The sequence below is a fragment of the Geotrypetes seraphini genome, chromosome 12, assembly GCF_902459505.1.
Source record: "Geotrypetes seraphini chromosome 12, aGeoSer1.1, whole genome shotgun sequence".
NCBI lineage: Eukaryota > Metazoa > Chordata > Amphibia > Gymnophiona > Dermophiidae > Geotrypetes > Geotrypetes seraphini.
Genome location: NC_047095.1, coordinates 77,415,019 through 77,431,592, shown reverse-complemented (window position 1 = coordinate 77,431,592; position 16,574 = coordinate 77,415,019). Strand labels below are relative to the sequence as shown.

Sequence of the window (16,574 nt, the reverse complement as noted above, 5' to 3'; positions counted from 1 at the left end):
TGGCTCTTCTCTAACATGTAATTTCTTTTCCCTTACTTTTCCACTCAATGTATAAACTTATGTAAACCTTTTCCTACCCTTTCTCATTTTTAAGTTCTTGTAAACCGTGCCGAGCTCTACTTCCGTGGAGATGATGCGGTATATAAACTTAAGGTTTAGTTTAGTTTAGTTTAGTATTAGATGAAATAGGTTTATTACTTTAATGTATACCTCAACCAGACATAGGAGAACCCATGTACCATTCACACACCCTCCAACCAAAAACATCAAAAGAAAAAAACTGTATGACAACCTCCTAGCCACTCAAGCTGCAAAACTCGACCCACAGCTCTACAACCTATTGACCACAACCACAGACTGCAAAACCTTCAAAAAAGAAATAAAACACATAAAACCGAACTAACACCTGCAACTACAACATATGAACTTCTAATATCATGACAACTCGGATGTAATCCTTAACAACTCAAAGAAATGTACAAACTACTCCCTAAACACTTCTAATATCCAGACAAACCATTTGTAATCTGCCTTGAACCGGAATAGAAATCTCTATTGTAATGTAATGTAAATCTGTCTGGCCAAGGAGTACACCTATAAAAGGAACATCTAAATACCAAATTACATTTTACAAAATGATTTTCTCTTGACTTTACGATTAGCGTCTCTATATTGGCACTAATTCTGGGCTTAAAATAGTGATTATAATCTAATGTACCTCTTTCTCTCTCAGAATTTGCATCTGAAAATGACCACAGAGATTTTGCTGGGGAGCTGGAGGTACTGTGTAAGCTGGGACATCACCCCAACATCATCAACCTGCTGGGAGCATGTGAAAACAAGGGTGAGCATGAGTTGAAAGGGACAAACTTTCCCGATAAACTCGAGGTGGCATTCCAGAGTCCTGTATCTGGAAGGTGTGATAAATGTTGCCTACGGGATTTAGGCTTGTGACTGCTAAACGAGATGGATGATATGAGTATGGTGGGAGTCATTCTGTAAATTGTCAGTATGCAGAGCATGGTGGTACTTGAAGTCTGCTCTACTGAAGACAAACAAGTCAATGTCCAAAGAGTTAGGAACTTACTAACATTCACCTACAGCATTACCCAGTTGACTTAGCAAATCCAGTCAGCCCAACAGTCACACTCATCCATTCAAGATAAACCAACAATGAATGTGATATCAAAGTTCCAGTGTGTAAAAAAGGAGCCATGTTTACAGTTCAGTTTTTCTCAGAACAATGAGATGGGAATTCAGGAGATAATTTACCAAAGTCTCTGAATGAGTTTTCTGGCAAAAAGAGCAGCCACATCTCGACATTTCCCACTTGTAAGTCCAGACGGTATCATTTCACAACCCTGCACATCCAGTGGTCAGCACTCAGTTTACCTGTAGGTTTGTTGATGTTGGGTTTGTTGGGGGGGAGGGGAGGGGCGAGGCAGAAACAAGAATAACTCTTAATCCTTTGAGTAAAGCCCTGTGAGAAACAAGCACTTTTTAAAAAACCAGTGCATGCCCAGCTGTTTTTTAACAGAGATGCTTTATCTTATATGTATCTTTTCTAGTTCTTTCCCTTCACCTAATGTACGAGTATGTGAGTTTGACCGTACTTTTGGTCTTTTGTATATGGTTTACAGTATATATTAAAGCCAAAATTTTTAATTGTACACTGTTGAGACGGTATAATAAATTTTTTAATGAACTTGGAAAGATATATAGATTTTTGGCCTAAACCATGCCCAAGCTACACATCCTTTTGATCTGCACATTGTGGCCGAGCCAGATCCCGAGTAGGTGGGAAACCCCGGCTCGGACCACAGGTAAGATTTTAGGAACGCCTTTTGTATGGTTGGTTAAAGGAAAACCCGGACACTGGACTTTTCCTAAAACTTCACCGGGTTTATTAAAATGCAAAACCAAACTTCACTGTGCTGAACACTTGTTTCATAGGCTTAGTCATTAATTTTGCAGTATATTGTACACAAGTCCAGGGCACGCTTGAGGTGCCTCTGCCTAAGACTGACAAGCTTTGTCAACACATTGGCATCATGAAAACAAACCAAAAATGCTTCTGCAGTTTCTTCCCTGCTTCTGTATTGTCCCCTCTCAGGACTAAGGGCTTCTCCTAGCCAGAGTTGGCTTGTTACTTTACAGCTGAGCACAACAGGTGTCAGCAAGCCTTCCGCTATACTTTAAAAAAAACACGTTTTTGACTTTTATTATTTTTCCTCTCTCTCACTCTGTCCCTCCCCTTTGAAGGACGTTCACAACCTGGACACAGGCTGTGCGGGGCAAGCCTCCCTTTGCTAAGGTCTTCAGCCCACCCGAACATGCCCCTAACATCCTGAACTTTATTTCAAAGGGCTACTGGGAGAAATGAGGTTCTAGGAAATACTTTTTTCTTTCTTAATTGGACACTGCTGCCATGCATTTGCAGGGAGCTTTCCTCCTGCTCAGGTCTCAATGTCCATGTCTTCTCCCCACATACATTCTTCAGTGCCTCCCTCACTGAGCATTTCCCAGGCTGGCTCCAGGGAACTAGGGTTCTCCACGAAGTCCTCCACTTCTGTCTGTTCCTCCCACCCCCCTCTTTGAATGCCTGCCAGCCTTCTCAAATCATTTTCCCTTCCAGGAACACCCTCCATCTCCTCACCCCAAAACGTGCTAGGAAAGTTATGGTACTTCCCTGGAGGTAATCTCTCTCCCCTGGTGGGCTGGCGTCCTGCAAGCTTTCTTGGCTGGCTCATGGAAGAAGGGAGATAGCAGCTATCTTCGTGTGCTGCTGGGCTCCTACAATCAGGAACAGCTGAGCCTCCTCCTCCTCCCTGATTACTCTGCCTTCTGCCTATTTGAGGTTTGCATGGTTGCAGGGCTTGGTGACCAGCTCCACCCCCTTCTGCCTTGATTTCCCTAACCTTGGGAAAGGAATAATAGGGACTGGCTTGTGGTTTCAATGCCCTCCCTTCCTGAATTCTGGGCTGGCTCCACCCTGGCTTTTCCTCATGCTATTTGGTTGTACTACCCTACTGCTTTTCCCAGGGTAAACAGGCTTTATTTTAGAGCTTACAGCCTTAAGGGCTGTATTTCTGACTGGACCCACAGTCTTTTTACCTGTGACAGGAGCTTCCCTGTCACAACATATAGATAGCAGCTTTCTGAAATTGACACATACTTGTGTCCAATCTATATGGGTAAACTAGTGTTTAAGGCCGTTACATTAATGAGTGTTAGAATAGATGTCTGTCTGTCTTTCTCCTGCCCTCCTGTCTCTTTCTTCCTTTCTTTCTGTCTCTCTCCCTACCCCACCTATCTTTTTTCTTTCTGTCTCTCTCCCTGCCCTGTCTATCTTTCTTTATTTCTTTCTATCTTTCTTTCTCCCTCCCGCTGTCTATCTTTATTTCTTTCTATCTTTTTTTTATTTCTGTCGCTCTCCCTGCCCAGACCCTCACTGAATAACCCATTACATTAACGGGTGCTAGAATATATGTGTGTGTGTCTGTCTTTATTTCTTTCTCTCTCTGTCTCCTTAGCTGCTTTCTGTATTTCTGTCTTTCTTTTGGCTGTCCACCACCAGCCCTTGCATGCTCCCCCTGTCCATTCTCCCTTCCTTTTACCTCCCCTGTGTCCACCACCACCCCTTCACTGCTCCCCTTATCCAACAGCAGTCCTTCTCCCTTTGTTTTACCTCCCCCTGTCCATCAGCACTTCTTCCTGCTCCCCCTGTCCAGCAGTAGGCCTCCCTTCCTTTTTCCCCCCTGTCCATCAGCACCTTTTCCTGCTCCCCCTGTCCAGCAGTAGGCCCCCCTTCCTTCCCCCCCCAAGCAGTCTGCAATAGTTACATTTTTGAACTTCTATACATTTTTTTAATGTTTTCACATAAAAGCAATCACCTCACATACATCACTGGCTCAAACTCCAACTTCCATTTCTGCTGGCATCTTTGTCTTGGGGATGGCTCCTCCCTGGTGCTTTCAGGCCTTTCCCGGGGCGCGTTAACCAGCGCTAATGTGCGTGAGCGGCTCCAGCACTGGCTTCTCCACCTGGACCCTGGGCACGTGCCACGCTCCGCCCCTTAGCTACCCGGAAGTACCGGGCTTCACTCGCCTGCTCCCGGAGAGTAGCCCAAGAGAGAGGGCGGGAGGGGGGGAATGGCTGCCGTGGTGATCTGGTCGACTCCCTTGCCGGAGTTATTTTTCAGTTTAAAGGTGCCGCGGCGGCTCCTCTAACAATCCCCGCCTGCATTAGAAGTCTTCTCTTAAGCAGGTGCAGCTGGTGACAGGAGCCACGGTGGCACCTTTAAACTGAAAAAATAACTCTGGCAAGGGAGCCGGCCAACTGGCAGTTCAAGTCGGAGCTTCGGTCTGGCCTGCTTCCTGCTCGCCTTGCCGTATTGTATTTTTTAGTTGAAAGACGCGGCGGTGGCTCCTCTCACGATCCCCGCCTGCGTCGGACGACAGGACGAAAAACAGAACCCTAAGCCGCGCATGCGCACTCCTACCTGTGGGTCCCTACAGCTGACGGAAAACCGGCGCACGCAGTGGGAGTGCGCATGTGCTGCTTAGAGTTTTATTATATTTGATGCTGCTGTTTACACAGAGAGAGGCTTTTGAGCTAAAGGCCTAAATGTGCTGGGGTGTATTAGGGAAAGGAAATGGGGATGGTTATAAAAGCAGTGCTTATTTTGTACCTGGGGCAATGAGGGTTACGTGACTTGCCCAGTCACAAGGAGCTGAGGTTGGAATCGAACCCAGCTCCTCAGGTTATGAGGTAACTGTACTAACCAACTCTAGCTGGATTTGTAGGGTTAATTGCATAACATTAGGTTCAGACCCCTTCTTTAGATAATGTATTTGCCCCATAGCCCAGAAAATGTAACCAAAAGCACAAAGCTGTTTAAATCTGAACTTCGTGATGTGGTCTCTCATCTTCTGGGTTCCCTCCTAGGTTATCTGTACATTGCAATCGAATATGCCCCCTATGGGAATCTCCTAGACTTTCTACGCAAAAGCAGAGTCCTGGAAACCGATCCAGCATTTGCAAAGGAGCACGGGACGGCATCCACACTCACGTCACAACAGCTGCTGCACTTTGCATCTGATGTCGCAAAGGGAATGCAGTACCTGAGTGAGAAACAGGTAACAAAATGCCTTTCTCTTCCCACAACTTACTTCTGACTATAGGAAATAGAGAGGGATACACAGTTGCCTCAGTGTGTCTTTATATACCACATATACAGCCAAAAAGGATCAAAGCGGTTTATAACATAACTCATAGAAACATAGAAATAGACGGCAGATAAGGGCCCACGGCCCATCTAGTCTGCCCACCTTAATGTCCCTCCCCTACCTTTGCCCTGTGAATAGATCCCATGTGCCGATCCCATTTGGCCTTAAAATCAGGCACGCTGCTGGCCTCAATCACCTGTAGTGGAAGACTATTCCAGCGATCAACCACTCTTTCAGTGAAAAAGAATTTCCTCGTAGTTTCCCGCCCCTGATTTTCAACGGATGCCCTCTTGTTGTCGTGGGACCCTTGAAAAAGAAGATATCTTCCTCCGCCTCGATGCGGCCCGTAAGATACTTGAACGTCTCGATCATGTCCCCCCTCTCTCTGCGCTCCTCGAGCGAGTATAGCTGTAATTTGTCAAGCCGTTTTTCATATGGTAGATCCTTGAGTCCCGAGACCATCCGGGTGGCCATTCTTTGCACCGACTCCAGTCTCAGCACATCCTTGCGATAATGCGGCCTCCAGAATTGCACACAGTATTCCAGGTGGGGCCTCACCATGGATCTATACAATGGCATAATGACTTCCGCCTTACAACTGACGAAACCCTTTCGTATGCAGCCCATGATTTGTCTTGCCTTGGACGAAGCCTGCTCTACTTGATTGGCAGACTTCATGTCCTCACTGACGATTACCCCCAAGTCTCATTCTGCTACCGTTTTGTGAAAATTTGTGAAAAAAATGCCATTAAAAATAGAAAAGAAAAAAAGAAAATGAACATTTCTAATACATAATACCGTATTATAGCTAAAATTAATTAATTATTATAAATAAATATATATATATATAGGTGTCAGGTCAAAAGCACGCCGGGACAAAGGCGCACCCAGACAATTGAGCGCAGCGCGGAGGCGCGCACCGCTCAAAATTACTGTTTTTAGGGCTCCGACGGGGCGCGTGGGGGGGGGAACCCCCCCACTTTACTTAATAGACATCGCGCCACGTTGTGGGGGCATTGTGGGGGGTTTGGGGGGTTGTAACCCCCCACATTTTACTGAAAACTTCACTTTTTCCCTGTTTTTAGGGAAAAAGTTAAGTTTACAGTAAAATGTGGAGCGTTACAATCCCCCAAACCCCCCATAACGCCGGCGTGATGTCTATTAAGTAAAGTGGGGGGTTCCCCAACAAAACACCCCGTCGGAGCCCCTAAAAATAGTAATTTTGAGCGGCGCGCACCTCCGCGCTGCGCTCAATTGTCTGGGCGCACCTTTGTCTTTCGCGCCGTTGTCTATGAACCATATATATATATATAAGAACATAAGAACATAAGAAATACCTGCACCGGATCAGACCTGGGGTCCATCCAGTCCGGTGATCCACACACGCGGAGGCTCAGCCAGGCGTACCCTGGTGCATACATTAGTCACTCGTATCCCTCAATGTGTCCTGCAAGAAGATGTGCGTCCAATTTTCCCTTAAATCCTAGAATGGTAGTTTCCTCCACCATCTCTTTCGGGAGAGAGTTCCAGGTGTTCACCACTCACTGTGTGAAGCAGAATTTTCTGACATTTATCCTGGCCGTGTCCCCTCTCAGCTTCAGGCCATGACCTCTGGTTTGTCTTCTTTGATGTATCCTTTTCTTCCTTGGTCATCGAGAGGGCCCACTGTCTTCTTTGCAGGTTTCTTCCCTTTAACATATCTAAAAAAGGGTTTGAAGTTTTTGGCCTCTTGGGCTATCTTTTCCTCGTAGGCCCTTTTGGCTTCTCTCACCGCCTTGTGGCACTTCTTCTGGTCGTCTTTGTGACTGTTCCAAGCCTCGGTTGTATTCTCACGTTTCCATTTTTTAAATGAGTCCTTCTTTTCCCTAACTGCATCCTTCATCTCTTTGATTAGCCAAGCTGGTTCTCTTTTGGCTTTAGTTTTCCTTCCTTTGGCTATCTGCGGAATGTATAGATTCTGTGCTTCAGTGATAGTATTTTTTAGTAGGGACCATGCTAGCTCTACCGTTTAGATTTCAGCTATCCTTTTCTTGATCCATTTTCTTACCATGGCTCTCATGTTATCGTATCTTCCTTTTTTAAAGTTAAAGGTCATGGTTAGGGTCTTGGTTCGCTTCCCCTTCCCAATGTCGAGTTTAAAGTAGATCGCTCATCCCCAGCGGGACTGTGACTTCTACTTCTATTGTTTAACCAGTTATGCCATTTAGGACCAAGTCCAAGGTGGCATTTCCTCTTGTCGGTTCTCCTACCATTTGTTCTATGAAGCAGTCACCCATCATTTCCAGGAACTTTATTTCTTTGCCGCAGCTTGAGGTTACTAGGTTCCAGTCTATTCCTGGGAAATTGAAGTCTCCCATGATCGTTACATTGCCCGTCCTACATTCATGTCTTATTTCTTCTATCATCTCAGAGTCTGTTTCCTCCATCTGTCCTGGGGATCGATAGTAGAGACCTATTTTTGTCTGCTCCGTTCTATCTGAGGATCTTTACCCAGAGGGACTCCAGTTTCTTTTTCTCCTCTGCCTTCCCTTCTCCAGTAGATTCTACTCCTTCCTGGACATATAGGACAATGCCTCCCCTTTCTGCCCTATTCTGTCTCTTCCGTAAAGCTTGTATCCCTGCAGTACTGTATCCCATTCATTTTCCTTGTTCCACCATGTTTCTGTTATGCCAATGATATCTATTTCTTCGCATCTTGCTAGTGTCTCCAACTGCCCCATTTTATTTCTTATGCTTCTGGCATTCGTGTACATACATTTAAGCTCCCTTTGTGCTGCCTTCTTGGACTTTCTGGGCTTCACAGTCCTTATTGTGTCTTTCACGGCATCTATTTACGCTCCATTGTTGTCTCCCTCATTTGCTGCAAGTTCTTCCCCTTTATCTGAGCGGATGTCCTTAGTGCCTGCTGTCCGGGCCATCGACTGGTTGTCGACTGTCCGCTCTCTCCTGATCTTCAGTTTAAAGTCTTCTTCATGTTTCCAGCCAATATTCTCGCCCCCTTCTTTGGTGAGGTGTAGTCCGTCCTTCCTATAGTACCTGCTCCTTCCCCAGAACGCCGTCCAGTTGCGCATGAAGTCAAAGCCTTCTTCCTCACACCATCGTCTCATCAAGGCGTTGATTTCTCGCAGTTCATCTTGCCTCTTCGTTTCTGCTCTCAGTACTGGGAGGATCTCAGAAAATGCCACTGTCACCTCCCTGACCTTCAGTTTTCTTCGTGAGCGGAGCTGGTTATTCATTTCCTCCCTATTATACTTCCGTCCGCTCACGTCGTTGGTTCCCACGTGTATAAGTACAGCAGTGTCATCCCCTCCTGTGCTGTCTATGATCCTGATGATCCTGCTGGCCACATCCTTCACTCTTGCTCCTGGCAGGCAGGTGACCAGCCAGTCTTCTCTTCCTCCTGTGATGTGGCTGTCTACATTGCGTATAATGGAATCTCCAACGATGATCCCTATCTTCTCTATTCGAGGGTTTCTTGGGGGTCGTAAGTCCACGTCCATGGTGTAGGTTCTGTCTTCTTTCTTCAGTGACACATCCCCAACCTCTGCTTCTGACTCTTCATCAATTGTAGCGATATCTCCGCCCATCTCACCTTGGCCTTCTTCTTGTGTGGTTCGGGTACAGCTCTCCAACCCTGGGACCTCCACATGTTGCTGGTGAGCTTCCTCGATGAATTTCTCAAGTTCCTCGATCTCTTCGCTGGCACTGGCCATCACAAGCAACTTCTCCTGTTTGCTGGGTTCTTCTTTAAAGGTGAGGAGTTCTTCTAGTTCCCTCCAGCATACGGACTTGTTGTTTCAGGCTATCCAGCTCTCTGCACCGACTGCAAATGTATGCCCTAGTCCCCGAGGGGAGATAGTCAGTGCAGAAGACTGGAAAGCCCATCTTCTGGGTACCGTGGACGATCATTTCCCTTCTTCCCTTCTGAGATGTCTGGGCTGTATGTGAACCTTCTGTTTCTGTCAGTTGTGTGTGACCCGACTTCCTGTACAAACTAATGCAAATTAATTCAGACTGCAGTCCCATATTCAATTAATCAATTTAAAAAGGTCATTTGAAAAAAATGTGCCTTTTAGATGTGTTTTAAAATTATGGAGTGATTCTTCCATTCTCAAATCTTATCGGCAAACTGTTCCATAATATTGGAACTAAATTTAAAAAAGCGCCATTTCTAGTTGAGGCAAGATGAGCCTTCGAAATATGGGGAACAGCTACTCTATTATCATTCAAAGATCTCAATAAATGCCTAGGCGCAAAACACAACACTAGGTTAGAAAGATACAATGGCTATAACTCAAACAATGCTCTATGTGCCAACATCAAAATCTTAAATTTGAGTTTAAATTCCATTGGTAACCAATGGGAGTTTCAAATATAAAAGAGTTACATGATCAGAGATATGGGCACAGCCTAACAACCGAATTGCAGCATTTTGTACTGTTTTTAAACATTTCAATTGCCCTGTTGTTATTCCTGCATATACCAAATTGCCATAAGTGTGGTAGAAGAGATGCGGGGGATCCATAGGTGCTAAAGCATGGAAGAAGAGATGCGGGGGATCCGTAGATACTAAGGCATGGTAGAAGAGATGCAGGGGATCCGTAGATACTAAGGTGTGGTAGAAGAGATGCAGGGGATCCATAGGTACTTAGGCATGGTAGAAGAGATGTGGTGGATCCATAGGTAAGGTACTAAGGTGTGGTAGAAGAGATGCAGGGGATCAATAGGTACCAAGGAATGGGAGAAGAGATGCGGGGGATCCTTAGATACTAAGGCATAGTAGAAGAGATGCAGGGGATCCATAGATACCAAGGAATGAGAGAAGAGATGCAGGGGATCCGTAGATACTAAGGTGTAGTAGAAGAGATGTGGGGCATCTGTAGATACTAAGGCATGAAAGAAGAGTTGCAGGGGATCCATAGAAACTACAGGTGTGGTAGAAGAGATGCAGAGCATCCGTAGATACTAAGGCGTGGAAGAAGAGATGCAGGGGATCCGTAGATACTAAGGTGTGGTAGAAGAGATGTAGGGGATCCGTAGTTACTAAGGTGTGGTAGAAGAGATGCGGGGGCATCCGTAGATACTAAGGCAAGGAAGAAGAGATGCAGGGGATCCGTAGATACTAAGGTGTGGTTGAAGAGATGTGGGGCATCCGTAGATACTAAGGCATGGAAGAAGAGGTGCAGGGGATTCATAGATACTAAGGTGTGGTAGAAGAGATATGGGGCATCCATAGATACTAAGGTGTGGAAGAAGAGATGCAGGGGATCCGTAGATACTAAGGCGTGGTAGAAGAGATGTAGGGGATCTGTAGTTACTAAGGTATGATAGAAGAGATGCGGGGGCATCCGTAGATACTAAGGCATGGAAGAAGTGTTGCAGGGGATCCGTAGATACTAAGGTGTGGTAGAAGAGATGCGGGGCATCTGTAGATACTAAGGTGTGGAAGAAGAGTTGCAGGGGATCTGTAAATACTAAGGCGTGGAAGAAGAGATGTAGGGGATCCGTAGTTACTAAGGTGTGGTAGAAGAGATGCAGGGCATCCGTAGATACTAAGGCATGGTAGAAGAGATGCAGGGGATCCGTATATATTAAGGCATGGGAGAAGAGATGCGTGGGATCTGTAGATACTAAGGGGTGGTAGAGGAGATGCAGGGCATCCGTAGATACTAAGATGTGAAGGAAGAGATGCAGAGGATCCGTAGATACTAAGGTGTGGTAGAAGAGATGTGGTGCATCTGTAGATACTAAGGCATGCTAGAAGAGATGCAGGGGATCCATAGGTACTTATGCATGGTAGAAGAGAGGCGGGGGGATCCATAGGTAAGGTACTAAGGTGTAGTAGAAGAGATGCAGGGGATCCATAGGTACTAAGGCATGGTAGAAGAGATGCAGGGGATCCATAGGTACTTAGGCATGGTAGAAGAGAGGCAGGGGAATCCATAGGTAAGGTACTAAGGCATGGTAGAAGAGATGCGGGGAATCCATAGGTACCAAGGAATGGGAGAAGAGAAGCGGGGGATCCTTAGATACTAAGGCGTGGTAGAAGAGATGCAGGGAATCTGTAGATACTAAGGCATGGTAGAAGAGATGCGGGGCATCCATAGATACTAATGCATGGTCGAAGAGATGCAGGGGATCCGTGGATACTAAGGCGTGGTAGAAGAGATGCAGGGGATCCGTAGATACTAAGGCGTGGTAGAAGAGATGCAGGGGATCCGTAGATACTAAGGCGTGGCTGAAGAGATGCAGGGCATCCGTAGATACTAATGCATGGTAGAAGAGATGCGGAGGATCCATAGATACTAAGGCGTGGCAGAAGAGATGCAGGGGATCCATAGATACAAAGGCTTGGTAGAAGAAATGCAGGGGGATCCATAGGTAAGGTAATAAGGCATGGTAGAAGAGATGCAGTGGATCCATAGGTACCAAGGAATGGGAGAAGAGATGCGGGGGATCCTTAGATACTAAGGTGTAGTAGAAGAGATGCAGGGGATCCGTAGATACTAAGGCGTGGTAGAAGAGATGCAGGGGATCCGTAGATACTAAGGCGTGGCTGAAGAGATGCAGGGCATCCGTAGATACTAATGCATGGTAGAAGAGATGCGGAGGATCCATAGATACTAAGGCGTGGCAGAAGAGATGCAGGGGATCCATAGATACAAAGGCTTGGTAGAAGAAATGCAGGGGGATCCATAGGTAAGGTAATAAGGCATGGTAGAAGAGATGCAGTGGATCCATAGGTACCAAGGAATGGGAGAAGAGATGCGGGGGATCCTTAGATACTAAGGTGTAGTAGAAGAGATGCAGGGGATCCGTAGATACTAAGGTGTGGTAGAAGAGATGCGGGGCATCCGTAGATACTAATGCATGGTAGAAGAGATGCAGGGGATCTGTAGATACTAAGGCGTGGTAGAAGAGATGCAGGGGATCCATAGGTACCAAGGAATGGGAGAAGAGATGCGGGGGATCCGTAGATACTAAGGTGTGGTAGAAGAGATGCGGGGCATCCGTAGATACTAAGGCGTGGAAGATGAGTTGCAGAGGATCCATAAATACTAAACGTGGAAGAAGAGATGTAGGGGATCTGTAGATACTAAGGTGTGGTAGAAGAGATGCTGGGCATCCGTAGATACTAAGGCGTGGAAGAAGAGTTGCAGAGGATCCATAGAAACTACAGGTGTAGTAGAAGAGATGCAGGGCATCCGTGGATACTAAGGCGTGGTAGAAGAGATGTAGGGGATCCATAGTTACTAAGGTGTGGTAGAAGAGATGTGGGGCATCCGTAGATACTAAGGCATGGAATAAGAGATGCAAGGCATCTGTAGATACTAAGGTGTGGTAGAAGAGATGCTGGGCATCCGTAGATACTAAGGCGTGGAAGAAGAGTTGCAGAGGATCCATAAATACTAAACGTGGAAGAAGAGATGTAGGGGATCTGTAGATACTAAGGTGTGGTAGAAGAGATACAGGGCATCCGTAGATACTAAGGCTTGGAAGAAAAGATGCAGGGGATTAAAGTTTCTATGTTTATTAGTGTCTTGATATCCCTCATTATGGTAAAAACCTCCTAAGTGTTAACAGTCTAATTTATGGAAAAAGGTTTGTGAGTGCTGGACAAGTGAAGGTGGAGGGTAGATCTACAATTTAAGAATCCTTAGGTACTAAAGTGTGGCACAGGAGTTTGCATATGTAGGTCAAGGACAGTAGGAGTACTTTGCTGTTAGTCAATTTTGTTTAGGGTATATTAGAGTCAGTAGGGGAAGAAGTACTGTGTGATGTGTCAGTGTTCTGTGAGTATTGTGGATGGATAGTTCAGGGTCAGTAGGAACAAGAGTGCTATGTTTTGGGTCCGTATTGTGTATTGGTTCAGAGACAGTAGGCGTATTGCATGAAACAGATAACATGATGGTCCATACCATCTGCTCGTTCAAATCATCCACTATCTCTTCCTCCCCCTAAGAGATCCCATATGCCTGTTCAATGCTTTCTTGAATTTAAATACAGTCCTTGTCTTGACTACCTCTACTGGGAGGTCATTTCACATATCTACCACCCTTTCCTTAGATGACTTTTAAATCTATCCCTTTTTAACTTCATCTTATGCCCTTTCATTCCTCCTATGGGCCAATCCGGAGTCTGTCATAGGGAAAACACCCTCCAAGGATTCAATACAAAGTTAGATAAGTTCCTGGTGAACAAGGACGTATGCTGGTAGAGCTAGTCTCAGTTAGGGCGCTGGTCTTTGACTAGAAGGCCACTGCGTGAGCAGACTGCTGGGCATGATGGACCACTGGTCTAACCCAGCAGCGGCAATTTTTATATTCTTAATCAGGCCTTAGGCTTACTGGGGATGGACAGGAAAGGGCGGGCCCACCTCACTTCGATGGAGGTGGGCCTGCCGACTGAACAGCGATCGGGGGGGGGGGTCTTCTTCCAGCAGGAGGGGTTGGGCACTCTCCTCTCGGTGATCATCAGGGGTGGGGGGGTCTTCCAGGCAGGAGGAATTGGGCATCCCTTCTGTCTCGTTTTTTTGGGGGGGGCCAGGGGGAGATAGGCGGCCGCTATACCTATCACGGCAGGGAGATCCCTTGCCGTGATAAGTGTAGTGGCTGTGTCTACACTAACCTGGTTCTGTAACTGGTGTCTGTAACATGGACGTCGGTTATAGAATCAGGTTTATTTTAGGTGTGCGTAGTCCCAATTCTGTATAGGATGCCCCTCCCGGCTTCCTATACAGCATCTGGGTGATAGTCTCTCTAATGTACCTGGGGCAGTGGGAGATTAAGTGACTTTCCCTGTATCACAAGGAGCAGCGGATGGTTTGATCCCACAACCTTAGGGTGTTGAGGCTGTAGTTCTCACATTACACCACAATGTTGTGCATGGGTAGAACAAGGTCAGTAGTTGTAGGAGTACTGTGTAGTGGGCCAATGTGTTACGAGATCTGTTTATACCCTGTAAATCCCTGCAATGCTATGCTTTATATACAGATATATACAAGGTTGGCCAAAAGTAGGTAAACAGTATTTATTCATTTTTTTCATTTTATTTTACAGGTATTGAATAGGGATTGTACAGTACTAAATGATGATCAAGTAAAAGGGAAACGATATAACTGATACAAATACTCCACATGAATGTTATTCGTGACATCTGTAACATAAAAAGAATAAATGCTGTATCCCTACTTTGGCCCACCCTGTGTGAGAGGTGCTTAGGAATGAAATTATGGCTTTTACGTAGTTCAGATTTATAGCAACAGATTAACTAACAATCTTAATTAATGTCAGAAACTTATAAGCTCTGTGTCTCAGAGTCAATACCACATAGAGTTTAAACTCTGCTAGCTCTTGTCAGGCTAGTGTTCCTTCAAAAACAGAATTTCACCGTAGCAGCATTTCTGATGTTTCTCACCTCAGCCCAGGAAGAGATTGTCGTTCCCCACCTTCCCAGCAATGCATCCTTCTCCATGGCACATCCTTCCAGTCCCTCTGCAGGGCTGGAAGCCAACAATTCTCTCTCACCTTTTGTCATGCTTTCACACTCTCATTCATACTCACCTCTCACATTCTCATTCTCCTTAATGTCCAAGAAATCCTTTGTTACATAGGATTTGTCTCCAAAGCCATTACTGGTAAGTCCTGTCATTGGCCAACAACAGGCTAACATTGTAAGTAATGGAGCTTGGCAATTCATGATTGGTCCAGCTTAATGAGGATTAGATCATGGGAATTGGTCCTATGATGCAAAGACCTAGTCAGCTTAAGCCTATACAACCCATTCTCTCATAGGCCCATCAAAGGGGAATCTCAGCAACCTACTCTCTGACCATCTTCATGGGCGGGCATAATTGTCTAAGATCATCATGACCTAAATGACCTTACACCATGGTTCTGTCCCATGATCTCACCTGGAATAAACAGTCCAGCTCCATGTTTTTCAGTATACAAGTGTGAACCAATAAACATTTCAGGCCTGGCCTACACAGCTGTGTAAGCAAAACCTAGATTTAACCCAACTTCCCTATAGTCTATAGGTCCCAAATCAACTGTTGTGTGTATGGGTAGATGAGGGTCAGTAGGAGTAGGAATACTGTTGGGTCAGTGTTATATAAATACTGCATAGGGGAGGATGAATTTTGAATTGAAAGGAACAACAGTTATTTCACACTATTGTGAAAATGAGTCTTGGGGCTTCAGGTTTCCATACAAGTTTGGATCTGAAGCTAATCAAACTTGTCTGATGATCTTTGTTTGCACTAGTTTATTTTCATGTTTTGATCACTTGACTGAAAGAGTAGAGTTGAACCTCTCTGTGTATCAATGAAAGGCTCACATTTCTACCTTTACAGTTCATTCACAGGGATTTAGCAGCCAGAAATGTTCTAGTTGGAGAGAATTTGGCTGCCAAGATCGCAGACTTTGGGCTATCCAGAGGGGAGGAGGTATATGTGAAGAAGACCATGGTGAGTAAGGAAGAGGATGAGGAGTTGTGGATGAAGCAGACCTGGTGTGTAATGAGAGAGGGCCTGTGAATGTTCTCATTTGCATAGTAAAATAGTGATCAATGTGCTCTTTTAAAGGATCCAGAGCAATGTTGATGGAGGCAGGAATGTATTTCATGCTTCTCCATACAGATTAAGGATTGAGAACTTTCTACATTTGTGTAAATAGTGTGGCATGCTCATCCTCCTTGCTGTTCAGTGAGCACTCACTAATACACTATCCAATGCATATCTCACGATGCTGTTAATGTTTAAATGTGATCCTATTATCTATAGAAGGCATGCTATATTGAGTATACACTCGAGAGGGGTCAGCTAACTGGAAACAGTGGGTCAGTACTTTAAAGATTCCTCCCTGGTTAAATCCTGATCCTGAGCAGCAATTAACCAGATAGTGCCACCGAGAATCAGCTGTGATTGCCACTGTAGTTTCCAATAGAGTTGGAGTGGTTCGGGGGCAGAGTCGAGGCAGCACCAGGGCTTAGTGGAAATATTCAAACCTATCCTTTCCAGTATTAAGCCCAAAAGATGTGATACAAGACCTGAGGGTTAACTAGATGGTTATCTCTGGTGTCATATGCATTCATCTTTTTCTCTCTTTGCCAAATTTATCAACATTACCCCTATTTTTGTTCCATGATCTTCAAGTAGTCATTCATGCTTTAGTTAAATTTATTAATTTGGATGTAGTTCACACCTTTTCAGTAGTATCTCAAGGTGAGTTACATTCAAATGCATTAGGGTAGTTCCCTGTTCTTAAAGAATGCCACCATGCTCAGTTAACCCTAAAGGGATTGGTCACTCCTTCAGTCAGAGCCATCAACCAAACTCAAATACAA

The 16,574-nt window shown here is 45.3% G+C and overlaps 1 protein-coding gene across 3 annotated transcripts in view; it reads left to right on the top strand.

The window, feature by feature from the left end:
* TIE1 (tyrosine kinase with immunoglobulin like and EGF like domains 1) overlaps positions 1-16,574 on the top strand; it is a 154,415-nt gene that overhangs the window by 104,419 nt on the left and 33,422 nt on the right. For all 3 annotated transcript variants that reach the window (XM_033916487.1, XM_033916486.1, XM_033916485.1), the window contains 3 exons: positions 734-844; positions 4,948-5,138; positions 15,583-15,696. In XM_033916487.1, the coding sequence (XP_033772378.1) occupies positions 734-844; positions 4,948-5,138; positions 15,583-15,696 (416 nt within the window). The remainder of the gene's footprint in view (positions 1-733; positions 845-4,947; positions 5,139-15,582; positions 15,697-16,574) is intronic.